This window comes from Meriones unguiculatus, chromosome 9 (genome assembly GCF_030254825.1).
Source record: "Meriones unguiculatus strain TT.TT164.6M chromosome 9, Bangor_MerUng_6.1, whole genome shotgun sequence".
Lineage (NCBI taxonomy): Eukaryota > Metazoa > Chordata > Mammalia > Rodentia > Muridae > Meriones > Meriones unguiculatus.
Window position 1 is genome coordinate 17,354,890 of NC_083357.1, and position 14,630 is coordinate 17,369,519.

Below are 14,630 nucleotides of genomic sequence, written 5' to 3' on the forward strand. Positions count from 1 at the left end.
AAAAGGCATTTACAAACAACTAAGATTTCCCTTTATCTATGTCAATAAAATAGACTTACAATATTCAAGCATATAATACCAGTACATGTTGACCGGCATGTTATAAATGCTGACATAAGTAAATATTATCTGATTGGAGAGAACCTTTTGGCCATCATCGCTAATCCACATTCATACTTACACGTCTGGAGAAAGGGGAAACAGCTTCGCCAGTCCTTAGAGTGGGTTCTGAAAATGCAGAGGAATTACGGAGGCCACAGCCGGGAGTAAGGCAAGGATGTGAGAGTACCTGTGGTACTTTCAGCAGGTGCCAGGTCTCTGTGGGAAGGACATTCTAAAGACTACCAAGACTAGCGTGCTGCAAATTTCTCAAAGACATGGGCTCTGATCTGTGCAAGATATATTTAAGTTTTGAATTCACTCCACTGCTGTTTCAAAGTGCTGCACGAAGCAATAGAATTGCTGTGCTTCAAGGATGTTTAGTTTATCCATAGTCACATCAACACAGTCCTAGATTTAACCCAAAATAACAGCTTTGAAATATCTAAAAATTTGCAAGACGAGATACTAGAAGAATAACAAGAGGCAGCCCCTGATTGCATGACTTCACCTAAATTAACCTATGACTGTGTTCCAACTTTGCAGAGGCAAAACTTCCAGTATTGATTGATTGGCACACCCCTGACCCTTTGGATACATCTGGAATCCTCTTTCCAGAGCCCACGCAGCACCTTTGTGGATCAAATGATGATGTTTCACAGCATTCAGAGGGAATGCCAATTTTGATTCCAAGGCTAGGAATCACATGGTTAGGACTAAGAGATGTAAGGTGGTGGGGTCTGTGCAATGTAAGGTTAATGTATGGCCATCTGGAGAGCTCATATCATAAATGGGAGAACTGTGTCTGTGCATCACATACCAAAATCTAAAATTAGTTATTTCAGCCACTTTGTTCACCATAAAGAACCCACTGATGATAACTAGATCCACCATTCTTTCTGGCTTTCTTCATTGGTAGTTATTGCCAGAGAGATGCTGTTTCTACAGTGCAAGGACTAAGACCTCTGCCTTCTTTAATGACCAGCTTCTTCCCTTGCACTCACTTCTGTATTTCTCTGCCTAAGGAAATTCTCCTTAGCAAATACCTTTGTCAGCACCAATGACTCGCTCCTGAAATGGTCTGATGTACTGTCATGTTGGAAATACACTTCAGAGTTTATGCACTCTCTCATATATACATTCTGCTCAACAAAACCTCAAATGTCACTAATGAATTGGCTTTCTTATCCATGTCAGTTGTTACTGTCAACTTGCCATAATCTAGATTCACCCTGGAAGAGCATGTTTTACCAGGCTGGTATATGGGCATGTCTGAAAAGAATATCATGATTGATGGTTGATGTGGGTGGGTACAGCACCGTGCAGAATGGACTGTATCATCAGCAGACAGTTGGCTTTAGCTACTTAAGAGAGCACACTGAGTAAAAACCAGAGGGAAACCTGGTAAGCAGCATCTCCCCCACCCCCCATGAGTTCTACTTCACATTCTTGGTTGTGTTCCAGCTCTGACATCCCTCAATGATGGTTCATGACCTGGAAGTGTAAATCAAATAATCCCATTTCCTACAAATTTTGTCCAAGTTCATCACAGAGATGACATACAAATTAGAACACTTGTGTGTTGTAAACCTCTATTTGGAGAGCTTGGATGTAGGCACCATCAAAACACAAGAATATTTTTAGAGATATGTGTGAGAAATATGTAACTTAACACCTTCAGAAGTTTTGACATAACAAAAAAAATTCGATTTAGAAAGGCTTAAATCAGGAAGGGTTGAGGCTGCCTACATGGAGTATATCCTCAGCTCAGATCTTGAAAATAAAAGCCAGGAAGACAGTCTTTGCATATTATGGAATGTAGAGAACTGTCATGGTTCGGGGTCTACAAATGAGAAAATACATAAGCCAAAGTCCACTGCCCTGGCAGCATGAATTGGTAAAATCTATATAAATATTATAAACAAAAAATCCTTTATCTTTCAAAGTTTTGCTGATTTATATTTAAAAAGTTCATGGGTCAGAGGGATGCATATGAATGCATTTTATCAAAATAAGTGTCTCCTGTAATAAGCGTCCAGAATAATATGCAAAATGTTTTCAATGGCACTAAGTTCCTTACTCCCCAAAGGTAAACAGGACCTTAACTTCTCATAATTAAACATATAAATAGAGCCACATTTCCACTCCAGTTCTTTTGTTATTCTGTGAGTGCTTTGTGGGGCTTTGAACACAACTTATGTTTTGCTACCTACAAATCATTACTCCCTCCTAGCTCTTGGTCCATTTAGTGTGTTTATGCTTTGGCCAACTAGTCTCTTGATTTTGGGAGTAGTTTGCCATCTTCAGTAAATCTCGAAGCTACTCTCTGCATTCATTCACTGTCACCATCTGATATGAGCCTTCTAAGAACCAACATTACCATCTCCTCTTCTTACTTTCATCTTATCCTCAATGTAGAACAAATGTGTGACTTACTGGCTTCTACTGGCTGTGTCCATCCACAAAAAATAATGCTAAAGACTGGTGAACATCTGCAAGCAGCAAAGAGCCATTGATGACTCACTAAATGCCCACACATGTCTCTTCCCCTAAAAGATAAGGGCTAGGTTAAACCACAGAGCTCCCAAGAAACAAAGGAAAATATATTTCCTAGCCAGCCCTCAAACTCAGACAACCCCTTCATGCTGGCACCTCCATTTAAAGCACAGATATAAAGAAGAAAAATTAAGAGTCTACACAAAATCAACTTCAAAAACCCCATAATCAAACAATTTGTGAGGTTTATTCTTTACTTCTTCAACAGCTTAACCACGCATAATACATGGCCATTAACCAAACTGTAGAAAATATAGAAAAGTACAGTAAAATGAATAGATTCTCATTTAATAATCCCAAAATAACCACTAACACAATTGTTCCTTGAAATTTGGTTACTAAATATTAAACCTATCTTTACAACTATAAAGCTTAGTGCACCTGGCATCTTATTTAATTTTGAACCATAAGTTTTAGACAAATATTACATAATAAACATTTTCTAACATCCTTAATATTATTAAATGTCCAATCAATGGCCTTATAACATCACCATTATAAAAATAAAAACTTCTTTTTAATGTTTATTTTGCTTAACTTAATATATATGTAACTCAACATGAAGCATAGAAATGCCAAATATGTGATAGAGCACAGGGCTTTTCTTTAACCAAGTACTTGCTGTTTTCTTTTTGAAAAATTATACCATATATATAAAAATCACCCTATATATATATATATAGGGTGATTTTTTTTTAGATTGATGAATTTCAGACAATACAGGTGCTGATTTCTTAAGCAAATATAAACATACTCTATATTTAACATCCTCAACTTCTTCCGTCGGCCTTTTTAACTTTTTTTTGTCTTTTTTTATCTTTAATTATACTTTATTTACTTTGTATCCCCCCTCTACTTCCTTCCCTCCTCCTCTCCCAATCCCTTCCTTCCTCCCCCTTCTCCATACACTCCCCTCCCCAAGTCCACTGGTAGGGGTGGGTTTCTTTTTCTTCCTTCTGATCCTAATCTGTTAGGTCTCATCAGGAGTGGCTGCATTGTCATCTTTTGTGGCCTGGTAAGGCTGCTCCCCGCTCAGGGGGAGGTGATCAAAGAGCAGGCCAATCACTTCATGTCAGAGACAGTCCATTACTACGGAACCCACTTGGACACTGAACTGCCATGGGCTACATCTGTGCAGGGATCCTAGGTTATCTCCATGCATGGTACTTGGTTGGAGTATGAGTCTCAGGAAAGACCCCTGTGCTCAAATTTTTTGGTTCTATTGCTCTCCTTATGGACCTCCAGATCTTACTATTATTTCCCACTTCTTTCATAAGATTCCCTGCATTCTGCTCAAAGTTTGGCCATAAGTCTCAACATCTGCTTTGATAGTCTGCAGGGCAGAGCCTTTCAGAGTCCCTCTGTGGGAGGATCCTAATTTGTTTCTGTGGGCATTTTTAAAAGTGATTTAACCTATATGGAATAGTTCCAATGTAATCTACTTACGTTTAATATAAACCATGATAATTCATTGGTTTATAAAATATTTAATATACTACCTATACATAATTATATTGCTGGAAGCTAATATATTTTATACTGGTAAACACCACTCATTTGGTAAAGAGAAAATTTTCATATTGACTCTGACCATTTCTCAGTAATTAAATAAGAAAACAAAACATCATACCAAAAATTCAGTTAAGCATGATTCCATTAAAAACAGCATTTAGGATAAATAATTTTTCTCATCATTATGCATTTGTTAACTGCTAGAATAGAGTTTACCAGCAAGCCAACATCAGCATTTCCTCAACAATAAATTTGGGCACGGAATCTCCCTGCCCCTCTTCTTTGTAACAGACCTATCATCCATTGTCTATGAGAGTTTATCATTTTACCCATGTCATTTTTGGTTTTAGTAGTAGAGTTTTCTAATGTTACACTAACCCTAGTTTTCAGGATGGCTGTTCAAAAATTGTAAAATAAACTTACTAATTTACTAGTTTCCATTTTTATGTACTTGAGTGTAAGTGTTAAAAGGGATTAAGCCTTGTACATATTACTCAAACACTATAAATTTCTACCACTGAGCTATATCCCCAAACATTCCATAAATTTTTATAAGTTTGCATAATTAACAATCTCAATCATGCTTCAAATTATTCAGTAGAATATTCTTTTCATGTATAAATAAAAAAGACCCCTGATACACAAATAAGAAATAACAAAGAATGAGTGCATCTGCATTGAAATTCTTTTGATGAATATCAAGTGTCATCAGCATTCCACTTAGACCTTCTGGGGAGTTGTAGTGGTTTCCTTGTATTATGTAACTCAGCTATTTCCCAGGTACCTCATTATTTAAGGATCCAGCAATCCTTTAAGTTCCTGATCACCAAAAATCTATGCAATTTACACATGTCCCAGACATATCATATGACCACTTGCCAGCCAGTTTATTGCCAAGCATGATTATACTAAAAATATTTGACTCTGTCCTTTAAAAATAAGCCAGACAATGAATGCCAAGATAACACAAATTCTCTTGGCTCACACTGAGACTCCACTTGGCCACATTCATTTCCATTGTTACCTAGGTCTCAAATTTCTTCCAAGATTGGGATCCCATGAACAATCCTCCCACAGCTCAAAGTAAAAAACCATGTAGAACTAAACTGAATCTGACCAAAATATGACGGTGATTACAATAAGATTACAATAAAATATTTCTACTCTCACAATTCTAGGCATATTCATGCTAAGGTAATTATGTAGATTCTTTTAAAACAGAAAGATAAACAAATAAACAAACTGATCTTTGGCCCTGTGTTGCATCTTTGATTTGTGTGTCACTTCTAAAAACAGTGACCTAGAAGTGTTAAAGGACACTTAAAAAAAAAAACTTAATAATAGACACTGCTAGACTTCTGTAATTAAACTTAACTCAGAATTCAGTTTTCATGGTCAGAAATAGTAACCTGTGATTTATAAACAGTGACTAGCCTGTCTCAAAATATTAAAACTTATAAAAACAAGTGAGAAAGGAGTTTCCAACAGACAGACTTTATAATAGGTGTTATATATGTATATATATATATATATATATATATATATATATATATATATATATAATTATGGTACACCAAAGGACAAACACATATCTAAAAGAGATCTTTTGTGGAGAAATAAACCTATCACTCCTCCAAGATCTCGTTTATAATAGGTGCTAAGAGAAGAATGCAATGCAGACTCTCTCCCTATTTTCATGTAAATTCTATCCACACTTTAAAGACCTGGGGACAGTAGGGCTGTGTAGGAATGACACAAAATGGATCCCTGGGCTATTGCTCTCCAAGCTGTTGTGTGCTTTAGACTTGCAGATCATTCTGTAGTCTCACTCATTTTCTCCTAAACTTTAGCTCCTCTCTGCGTTAAATGTTATATCTAAATAAGAAAACAATGGAGACAAACAATAGAGGAGAAATGGAGGATTCCTGCTTCTGGGCAATCAGAAGTGAGTCAGTTTTCCATATCACATCTTAGTGTGCATGCTTTGGTACCACAAGAGAGATCAGAGAGGCTTAGATCCCCAAAGAAGCTCCAGGACTTCCACTCGGTGACATGACTAGTATGCCCATGCAAGAAAGTAACAAGTCTCCCCTGACACAAAAGCAATAGAGCATGTTATAGGGACGGGGCAGAGTTAGGCTGTGACTATCATCTTCAAGATGCCATGAGGGGGGCTTAAGGTTGTGAGGAATGAACGAGTGTTTTAAGCTGTGCAGTTCCTTAGGATAAGAGACCCAGAGGCTATTTAAGCTGTGGGCTGGCTTTCCCCAGGGTCCGAGGATTGTTTAAGGTTCCTGAATAAACTGCAGGGAAAAAAAAAAAAAAAAGATATGGTGTTTGTGACAGTCATCGTCATCATGGCTAATAAGCATCTCTAGTGTTGTTCCAACCAAGTTCCTTATACATAGAGTAAAGGCTCATTTTCTATAATTGTGATAGTCTAAATTTTCCATAAAAACTCTAGCTGGCTCATAGCACCTTCCTTCTTCACCACACACAGACCTGGACACAGTAGAAAGGTCAGCTTTATGGCTTTCCAACAACTCCACAGCTGCCAGGTGAATCATTCCCTAACCAACATGGTTAGGGTGACAAACTTGTTTATGCTAATGTTATGACAATTTTGCAATTTAGCTAAATATTATGTAAGCCAATGACACATAATTGTGGAAATGAAAGTTAATTGTAGTTTCAATTACATTGTAGTTGAATGTTTTGAAGAAACTCCAAAAGGTGAGAGTTTTGTTTTTTGTTTTTTGTTGTTTTTTGTTTTTTTTCCAAAAAAAAAAAAAAAGAAATTACCTTAAATTAGATGGCAGGGAATAAACCTATAATAATACCCAGAGAACATATTTATTACAGTGTCTGTGAAAATCATTTTCCTGTAAATTCCTTTTTTGTATCTTGTTTTATATTTACGTTTTAAGACGAGAGCTTGCAATAACATTCATGCTGTCTTTGAACTCATGCTCATGCCTTGACCTCAAGAGGATAAGATTGCAAGTATGAATCATGCCAGCCACCTTCTTCACTAATGCTTCACTTCTTCTTCTTCAAACAGAAGCCCGTAATTTATGGGAGATTACTCGGGAACACACGCTTTTCTCTGACAAGTGGACATATATTCAAGAATAAACCACGGACCCCAAACAAAACAGAATGAGTGTGTATTGTTTAATTCTATCTTTCTTTCAAAATTTCTTATTTTTTCTTTTATTTTTATCTATCATATATCTGTCTGTCTGTTTATCTATATAGCTATTCATCTATCTACCTATCTACCTATCTATCTATCTATCTATCTATCTATCTATGTCTTTAGTTTGGAAACAAGGCCTTCTTCTGTAGTCCTGAGAGGCATGGAGCTCTCTAAGTGGACCAAACTGGCCTCTACCATACACAGATCCAAACTCACAGAGACCTCTGTCTCCTGAGTGTTAGAATTAAGGGCATGTGCCACCACACCTGGATAACGGTTTCCTTTTTAAACAATGACTTCTATTAATTTTCTAAAATCAACAAACCACCAAACAGCATTTCGGGCTTCCTGTTTAATAAATGAATATGAAAGATAAAGTGTATCACAAGAGCTGTGAAAATTAAATATGAAAGTATAGAATAAAATTCAACTGTACAATTGTGGTGTTGTATCAAATAAATACTATCAAAATAAATGCCATATAAGCCAATATAATGCAAGAAATTGTTAATAATATCCTATCAATATTTAGACATTTTTCTAAAGCACCAAAACATTAATAGTTCAACTATATAAATGCTAAAATATGTCTTAACTTCCTAAATCAATTAAGAAAGTTTCATATGCCTTAATAAGGGAGAATTTGTTTAAAACATTATACAAATTGTATCAAAAAGTCAACCAGTAAAAATATAGAAAAAAAAATCCACACACCTCCTGACTCACCCAAGAGAAAAAGAAATCACTAAAATAACCCCAGAATTTGAAATTACATGGATATATATATATGAAAGTTTCCATATTTAGTACTGTCTATAATCAAAGAAATAAAGAGCTCAACAATAACAATAAGTTAAAAGTCTGCAAGAAACATTCAGTCATAGTCATTCTTCAATATAATAAGGTGTATGGGGAATGAAATCTTCTGGAATAAGAGAGAGATGAAAAGTCAAACTATATGCATGCTACCATTTTCACTGACTATTGGGTGAGTAGCAAAACCCATGCAGATTTGCTTATTTTTCAAGACAACGTGGTGCTATTCTTACCCAACACACAAGTCTGAAGATTGAAATGAATTTTATTTCTATTCAGAAGTGATTCAATTGCATTTTAAAGACTTACATTTATTTCTTGCCCTTTCTCTCTCTATATATTTCAGGGCCAATGTTCATCTTTCATTTCAACATATTGAGATATGCATTGGCTCTAGATATGTGGATTTGAGAAAAAAAATCTATAAATGGAATAAGTTGAAAGCCATCTTTCTCATCGCTGTGGTATAAGCAGAAGTAGAGTTAGAACGATCCAGAGGGAGGTGTAACTTCTTCCCACACATGCTGGCTCTCTGGGGCCAGCACTGATGTCAAGCCTGTATCAGAACTTCTGCTGTGGCCCACAGTCGTCTTAGAGAATCTGAGTTCTTCTGTACCATAGAGAGTGCTACAGATAGCCTGCTTAATGCTGATTTTGATTTTGGTTAATTTCCTTGCTCACAAGTTTACAGGTAAACAGTGTGTGGTTGTTTGAAGTATATTTGAGCAGCAGCACAAGAAGTAAAGCCTACAAGTCACTGGTCATTAGTAAACAATCCTTTATCACAGTTCTTAAAGACCAGGGAGTGATGCTTAAAATTCCTGCTGTTAATGAAGTAAGACAAATTCAAAAGAACCCACGAAGCAACCTGGAAAAGCTACACCTAGCCCCACATTGATGCTGCTGTTTTATTTTTGGTTAGGACCACAAAATGAAGTATGCATGTTTCAGAACTCACAGTATAACAGGCTAAAGCAGAAAAGCCTCATAATCCTGCAATAATGACAAAGAAAATAAAAACATACTCAAAATGCAACACAAGCTCATAGGGGAAATACATTCAAGTAAACTCTATAAGCAGCATTAATCTTGACCTCTGAAGCCGCTCATTTTGGCCACCATCTCTGCTGGGAGTCCTCTGAAGGCCTTGACTCCTATAGACAAAAAATCAGGCACAGGCTTAACTCCTGCACTCCATCCATAAGAGTGCTCAGTTGCTTTGTGAGCATCCTCAGCTATAATTGATTTAAATAGTGAGGATGTTGAAAAGGAAAGCAAGAAAACAATTGACTTCAGCAATGGCTCCCCTTAAAATCACACTTGATATGATTCAATAGAACTTTATTTTGCTAGTTGAGTAAATTAAAACAACTACCACACCATGTTTAAACATCAATAGGACATTTTATCTTCAAATTACCTCCCTGAGTATACCATTCAATACTTGTGATCTTATTCATGAGAATTCATGATAGACTCATTCAAGATGACTGCAAGAACAACCATTAACAGCTGCAGTTGGATTTCAACTTCAACACTGCCTTGAGTTTTCTTTTTTTTTCTTTTTACCTGTTTGTTAACAGTGCTTTCAGCTATGTAAAATAAGTCCAAGACTCCAGAACAATCCCTTTTTGCATTGACACTACTGTATGAGCACATTTGAAATCAAAGAAAACAATTTCAACTGCTGTCAAACAAAAGTGTTTATACCTTGTACAAAACCACTGTTATCTATCTGTAGTGTAAAGACTTCTTTGTCTTAAAACTGTTAATTCATCTATACCATAGCTACAGAATGTTTTCAGAAGAATCATATTGAACTGATTCTACAATTGCAGTTTGTTTATAGTGTTTGTTTTCAATGAGTCTGAAAGAAAAATCAGCTCTGGGTCACTGAAAAAGCAAGATGTTCCAGAGACACATGAAAGTTTTGGAATACCCAGTAAGTGGCCCAACGGATAGAGACAGAAAGTTAAGAGTCAAATGAAAATGATCTTTTTGTGCTTGCTGTTTAAGTTCACTCTTATTGTCCCCTTAATCCCTAAGAAAACTGGTAATAGTCATAAAAATGAACCTTTCACATAGCAAGTAATATGAAAAATAAAATACCATTTTTTTTTGGTCAAAAGTCCTGTTATCTGTTGGCCAGTGAACACTTGTCATCTTTCTCAGTGAACAAGCTTCTACTCAAAGAGCTATGATGAATTAGCAGATAGCAGCCATCACGTTGCCAAAGATGAACACAAATGTATTCATCCTGTAAGCCTTGAAATGTTCTGTTCAAGAAGCCAAGACCCTCATCATTAAAGAATAAGTAGGTTAGTCTCACAAAAGCAGGGCATTGTCCTTAACTGCCTTCAAGTGATACAAAAAGAGCAAAGATGATCATTTTGAACAGTGGTGGAGGGAGCAGGCTGAAGCAAAGGGAAAGCAAACCTACTAAAGTATAGAAACAGGTGATGTGCACAAAGAAACGTCTCATCTGAGAACTTTAATGCCATTTTCAAAACAAGTGAATGAACAATCTGAATGACAGTTACTTGGGCCTTAATTTAGCCTACTATAGCAGTGTTGATAATTCCATAAACGAAATACCTCCATTCTTGGTAGTCATCCAAAAACCTTACATGAAAAAATAAACTATGTTTATTGTTTGCATTACCAAACAGCCTACCTATTTAAACTCACCTTTAATAAAACTACATTTTCCTATTCTTTTCATTAAAATGTCCTTTATTGGGGCAGGTAAACCAGATAATGGATTGCTAGATCTGCACATTTGCATTTTAATCTTTTCACTCGACTCTTTTAAAGATTTCAAACAGAGAAAGAGCTGGACCCTAGTTACACATGAAACAAATACTGCTTGCATGTCTATGCAAGCACCCAGACCCTTCACAGATTTCCCACCCTTTTTTTCCTTGAGACTGAGAGTCCTGTCAATAATCATGACTTATTAAACAGGCTGCCATCTATTCCCTTCTACTGAATGTAGAGCAAGATCATGGAGGGGCAGGAATAATTACCCTGGGCCCTTCTTTAAAGAGCAACTCAGAATGGAAAGTAAGGAAATCAATACAGAAAGGACAGGGAAATGCCCCCAATGTGTTCCCCACAGCCCGGGGGTGGGAAGTAAATCCACAATTCATTATTCATATGAACTGCTGCAGAACAGATGAGAATTCTAAGGTTTTCAACATAGATAGACACCTACTTTGGTCCACTGACTGTGTTTACAGACACCAACAGTCCTTTATTCCTTCACAACACTCAAGCTGGATTTGTTGAAAGGAGACCCTAGCGCCCTCCCTTCTCTGGAAAATGGGCTCTCAGAAATCACCATGTCAAGCAAAGCAGAGGGAAGCCGCTCAGCTTCAGTGCAGGGTTCTACTGCTGTCTCATTTGTGGCAGGAAGCTTCCTTCTCTTTGCCTTTCTGTCTCTCACTGACCATCGAGGGATAGATGCAATTTTCTAAAGCAGAGGAAAAGCAAAAGTCTTTGTCCCCTTACAAGTACCCTACATTTTTAAAAAAAAGTCACAAAGGTAAATAACATCCAAGGTAAGATTTGGGGTCAAGGAAACAAACAAAAAAAAAAAAATTAACACAACTGAAAGCAACCATCTGATTCCTTCTAGCACTGAACAGTTCAGGAGGAGCACTCTCCCCCCAATGTTACAGCTCAAAACATAAATAGAAATACAATAGGAGGGCAACCTATCCAAACCGGTTCTTTTCTTTCCTTTCTTTCTTATTTTCCGAATAGCTTTGCTCGGAACTTGAACTGACATACTGGGGGCTTGTCCTGAATAACCTTCAGAGGCTGCACATGTGTTTTCCGATCCTGATCCTCAGGCAGAAACAGACGGTTCCTGTGATTTCTGTTCACTAAAGGGAGAGGGTGGGGTGGAGGTCAATTAGTTACCTGCAAGGCTCATAAAAATAGAAAGATTACAGTTCCAAAGAGAAAGTGTCCATATTTACAGGTTCCACTGGCCGCTGCTGGCACCAACTGAGCAAGGCTGAAATGCTATATTTAAAGGGTGATGTGTTACAAAGAGCTTGGACATTGTACTAAACCCGGACCTAGTCTGCTCATCTTTTATGGACTAGGAGGAAGATGAGATCAGGTTTGTACTCCTTAGCCCTCTGGGAAAGGAACAAAAGCAAATGCTTGGCACAGCTGACGAAAAGAAAAAGAGAAAAGAAAAAAAAAAAAAAAAAACCCTCTACTTCTCCAGGACCCTGGGGGCCCGCAGCGCTGCGGAGTCCCCCTGGCATTTTTCTCGCAGTTAACTCACTCCAGTGGCCACAGACACAATTTCCACACCTGGCAATGGCCCCGGGGACAGGTTGAGGGGAGGCGCCCATCTAGGAGCACCTCATTTCCCTACCTCTCCCAATGGCTTCTAGTTAACCCTTCTTAGTCACCGCTTGGGCAGGGATGCCGGAAGAGTTGCCAGCCATATCCTGAGGACATCACTACCAAATACCTGCATCCACTCTTCACCCCCACACCGGTCATAACTTCCCTCTGTGGTCTATCATAGAACAGTTTTGGCTGTGCTTAGGAAAGATCCCCACAGGAGGGCTGAAGGGGTTGGGTGCACCATCCCTCCCCAGGCCGCTAAGGGGAACACAACCTGGGCTCACTCTCAAGTCTGTAGTGAGAAGGATTTGCACTCGCCTTAACCCTTTGAAGGGAGTCAGGAGTCTATTCTCATTTGGGACCCACTGAAGTAGGGGCCCCGGCTCAGAGATATCCTGGATGTGTCTGGTGCCCCTACTCTGCACACAGACCCAGCGAAGACCCACACCTTTGGCCCCCTGGAGGCCAGTTTTAACCATAGCCTCACACTCTGCCCCAAACTGGGTATGGGGAAGTAGCAACCAGGAGAAAGGAAAGCCAGAGGGCTGAAAGAAAATCAGCAGGGAACAGCAGCTGAGAGAAGGCGTCTACTTACGAAATTTGGGGCTGGTGCTAGTTTCTGGGGTGGTGGTAGTGGAGGAGGTGGAAGAGGGTGAGGAGGAAGAGGCGGCGGCAGCAGCATCCTGAAAGGGTGACAGGGTCCAGGAGGGAGTGGAATCGTGGAGGTAGGAGGAGGTAGCGTACGCCGCAGTGGGCCAGGAAGGCATTGCCTGCGTACTGGGGGCTCCTGGCATCGGGGGTCTGGAGCCTGGCGTGCTACTACTGAAGAAAGAGGCCGTGGTGGACAGGACCGTCGGGGGTGCAGCAGTGTTCCGTGCCGTGGTAGAACGCGGGCTAGCCCGGATGGGCACCCGGTGCCCAGGAAAGCGAGTGGGTGCCCGCGTGATGGTGGTCAAACGGGTGCTAATCCGGTTAGGCGTCCTGGAAGAAGCGGCGCCTCCGGCAGAGGGGGTGGCTGGGGACGTGGTGGAAGTGGTCGTTGTGGTGGTTTCCATAGCCTTGGGGAAAGAGCTGGGCTTGGAGAGGAAAAAGGGGTCCTGGCCCATTCCCTTGGAGTCCACCAGGTCCGTGGGCACGTACTCCTTGACGGAGCCCACCACAATCCATTTAAGCAGCATGAGGCTGAGCCCCAGGCCGATGAAGCCGATGAACAGAGGCACCACGCACAACCACGTCTGCTGCCGGTTCCACACGATGCAGTCGCTACAGCGTAACTCCCGGGGGGGTTCGGCCGCCCCTTCTCCGCCGCCGTCCGGGCCCCCGCCCGCCGCCGCCGCCGCCGCCGCAGCCGCCGCGGTGCCCTCCTCGGCCGAGGCGGCGGCTGCCGAAGCGGCACCAGGTGGCGAGGCAGCGGCCGCCCCTTCACTCATCCTAGGAGCCGGTCTTCACCTTCGCCCCCCCGATGGCCGCGCCAGAGGCATGGGGCCGCGCGGGCCGGGCGCGGGCGCGGGCTCCGGCGGCGGCGGGCTCCGGCGCAGGCAGCGGCCGCGGCGGCCGCATGCAAATCGGCTCCCTGCCCCCACGCCCCTCCCCCCGAGAGGCGGGCGGCGGGCGGGGAGGAGAAGACGGGGGAGGGGACGCGGGCCGGGGAGGGGGCGGCGAGGCGCGCGGTAGAGGGGCGAGACCGGCCCCGGCGCCGCCGGCCGGTCAGGGAGCGGCGGGGCGCGTCTGCAGCCCGCCTAGCTGCCTCCTGCGCGCCGGGGTCCCTCGGCCGCTGCCGGTGCTGCCGCTGCCGGTGCTGACGCTGCCGCTGCCGCCCGCCGCCTGTATGCGCTCCAGCCTCGCCCGCATCCTCGGGGCGCCGCGCCCGGCCCGCTCCCTGGGGCGCCCGGCCGCGACGCCGCTGCCCCCACCTCAAAGCCTCCCGTCGCGCTCAGGGGCCGCGGAGGGCAGCCGCTGGACGCCCGGCGCCCACGAGCCGCATTCCGACACAGGGGGCCAGCCGGGCGGCCGCTCGCCCAGCCCCGCGCGCCGCCGCGCCGCGCCGCTCGGAGCTTGCTCGGCGAGCCCGGGCGGGGAA

The 14,630-nt window shown here is 41.5% G+C and overlaps 1 protein-coding gene across 7 annotated transcripts in view; it reads right to left on the reverse strand.

The window, feature by feature from the left end:
- The window catches only part of Nrg3 (neuregulin 3), a 1,164,783-nt gene extending 1,150,789 nt beyond the window's left edge, over positions 1 to 13,994 (reverse strand). For all 7 annotated transcript variants that reach the window (XM_060390919.1, XM_060390917.1, XM_060390915.1 and 4 more), the window contains exon 1: positions 13,146 to 13,994. In XM_060390919.1, coding sequence (XP_060246902.1) covers positions 13,146 to 13,980 — 835 coding nt within the window. In that variant the 5' untranslated portion in view covers positions 13,981 to 13,994. The remainder of the gene's footprint in view (positions 1 to 13,145) is intronic.
- Positions 13,995 to 14,630: the final 636 nt, after the last annotated feature.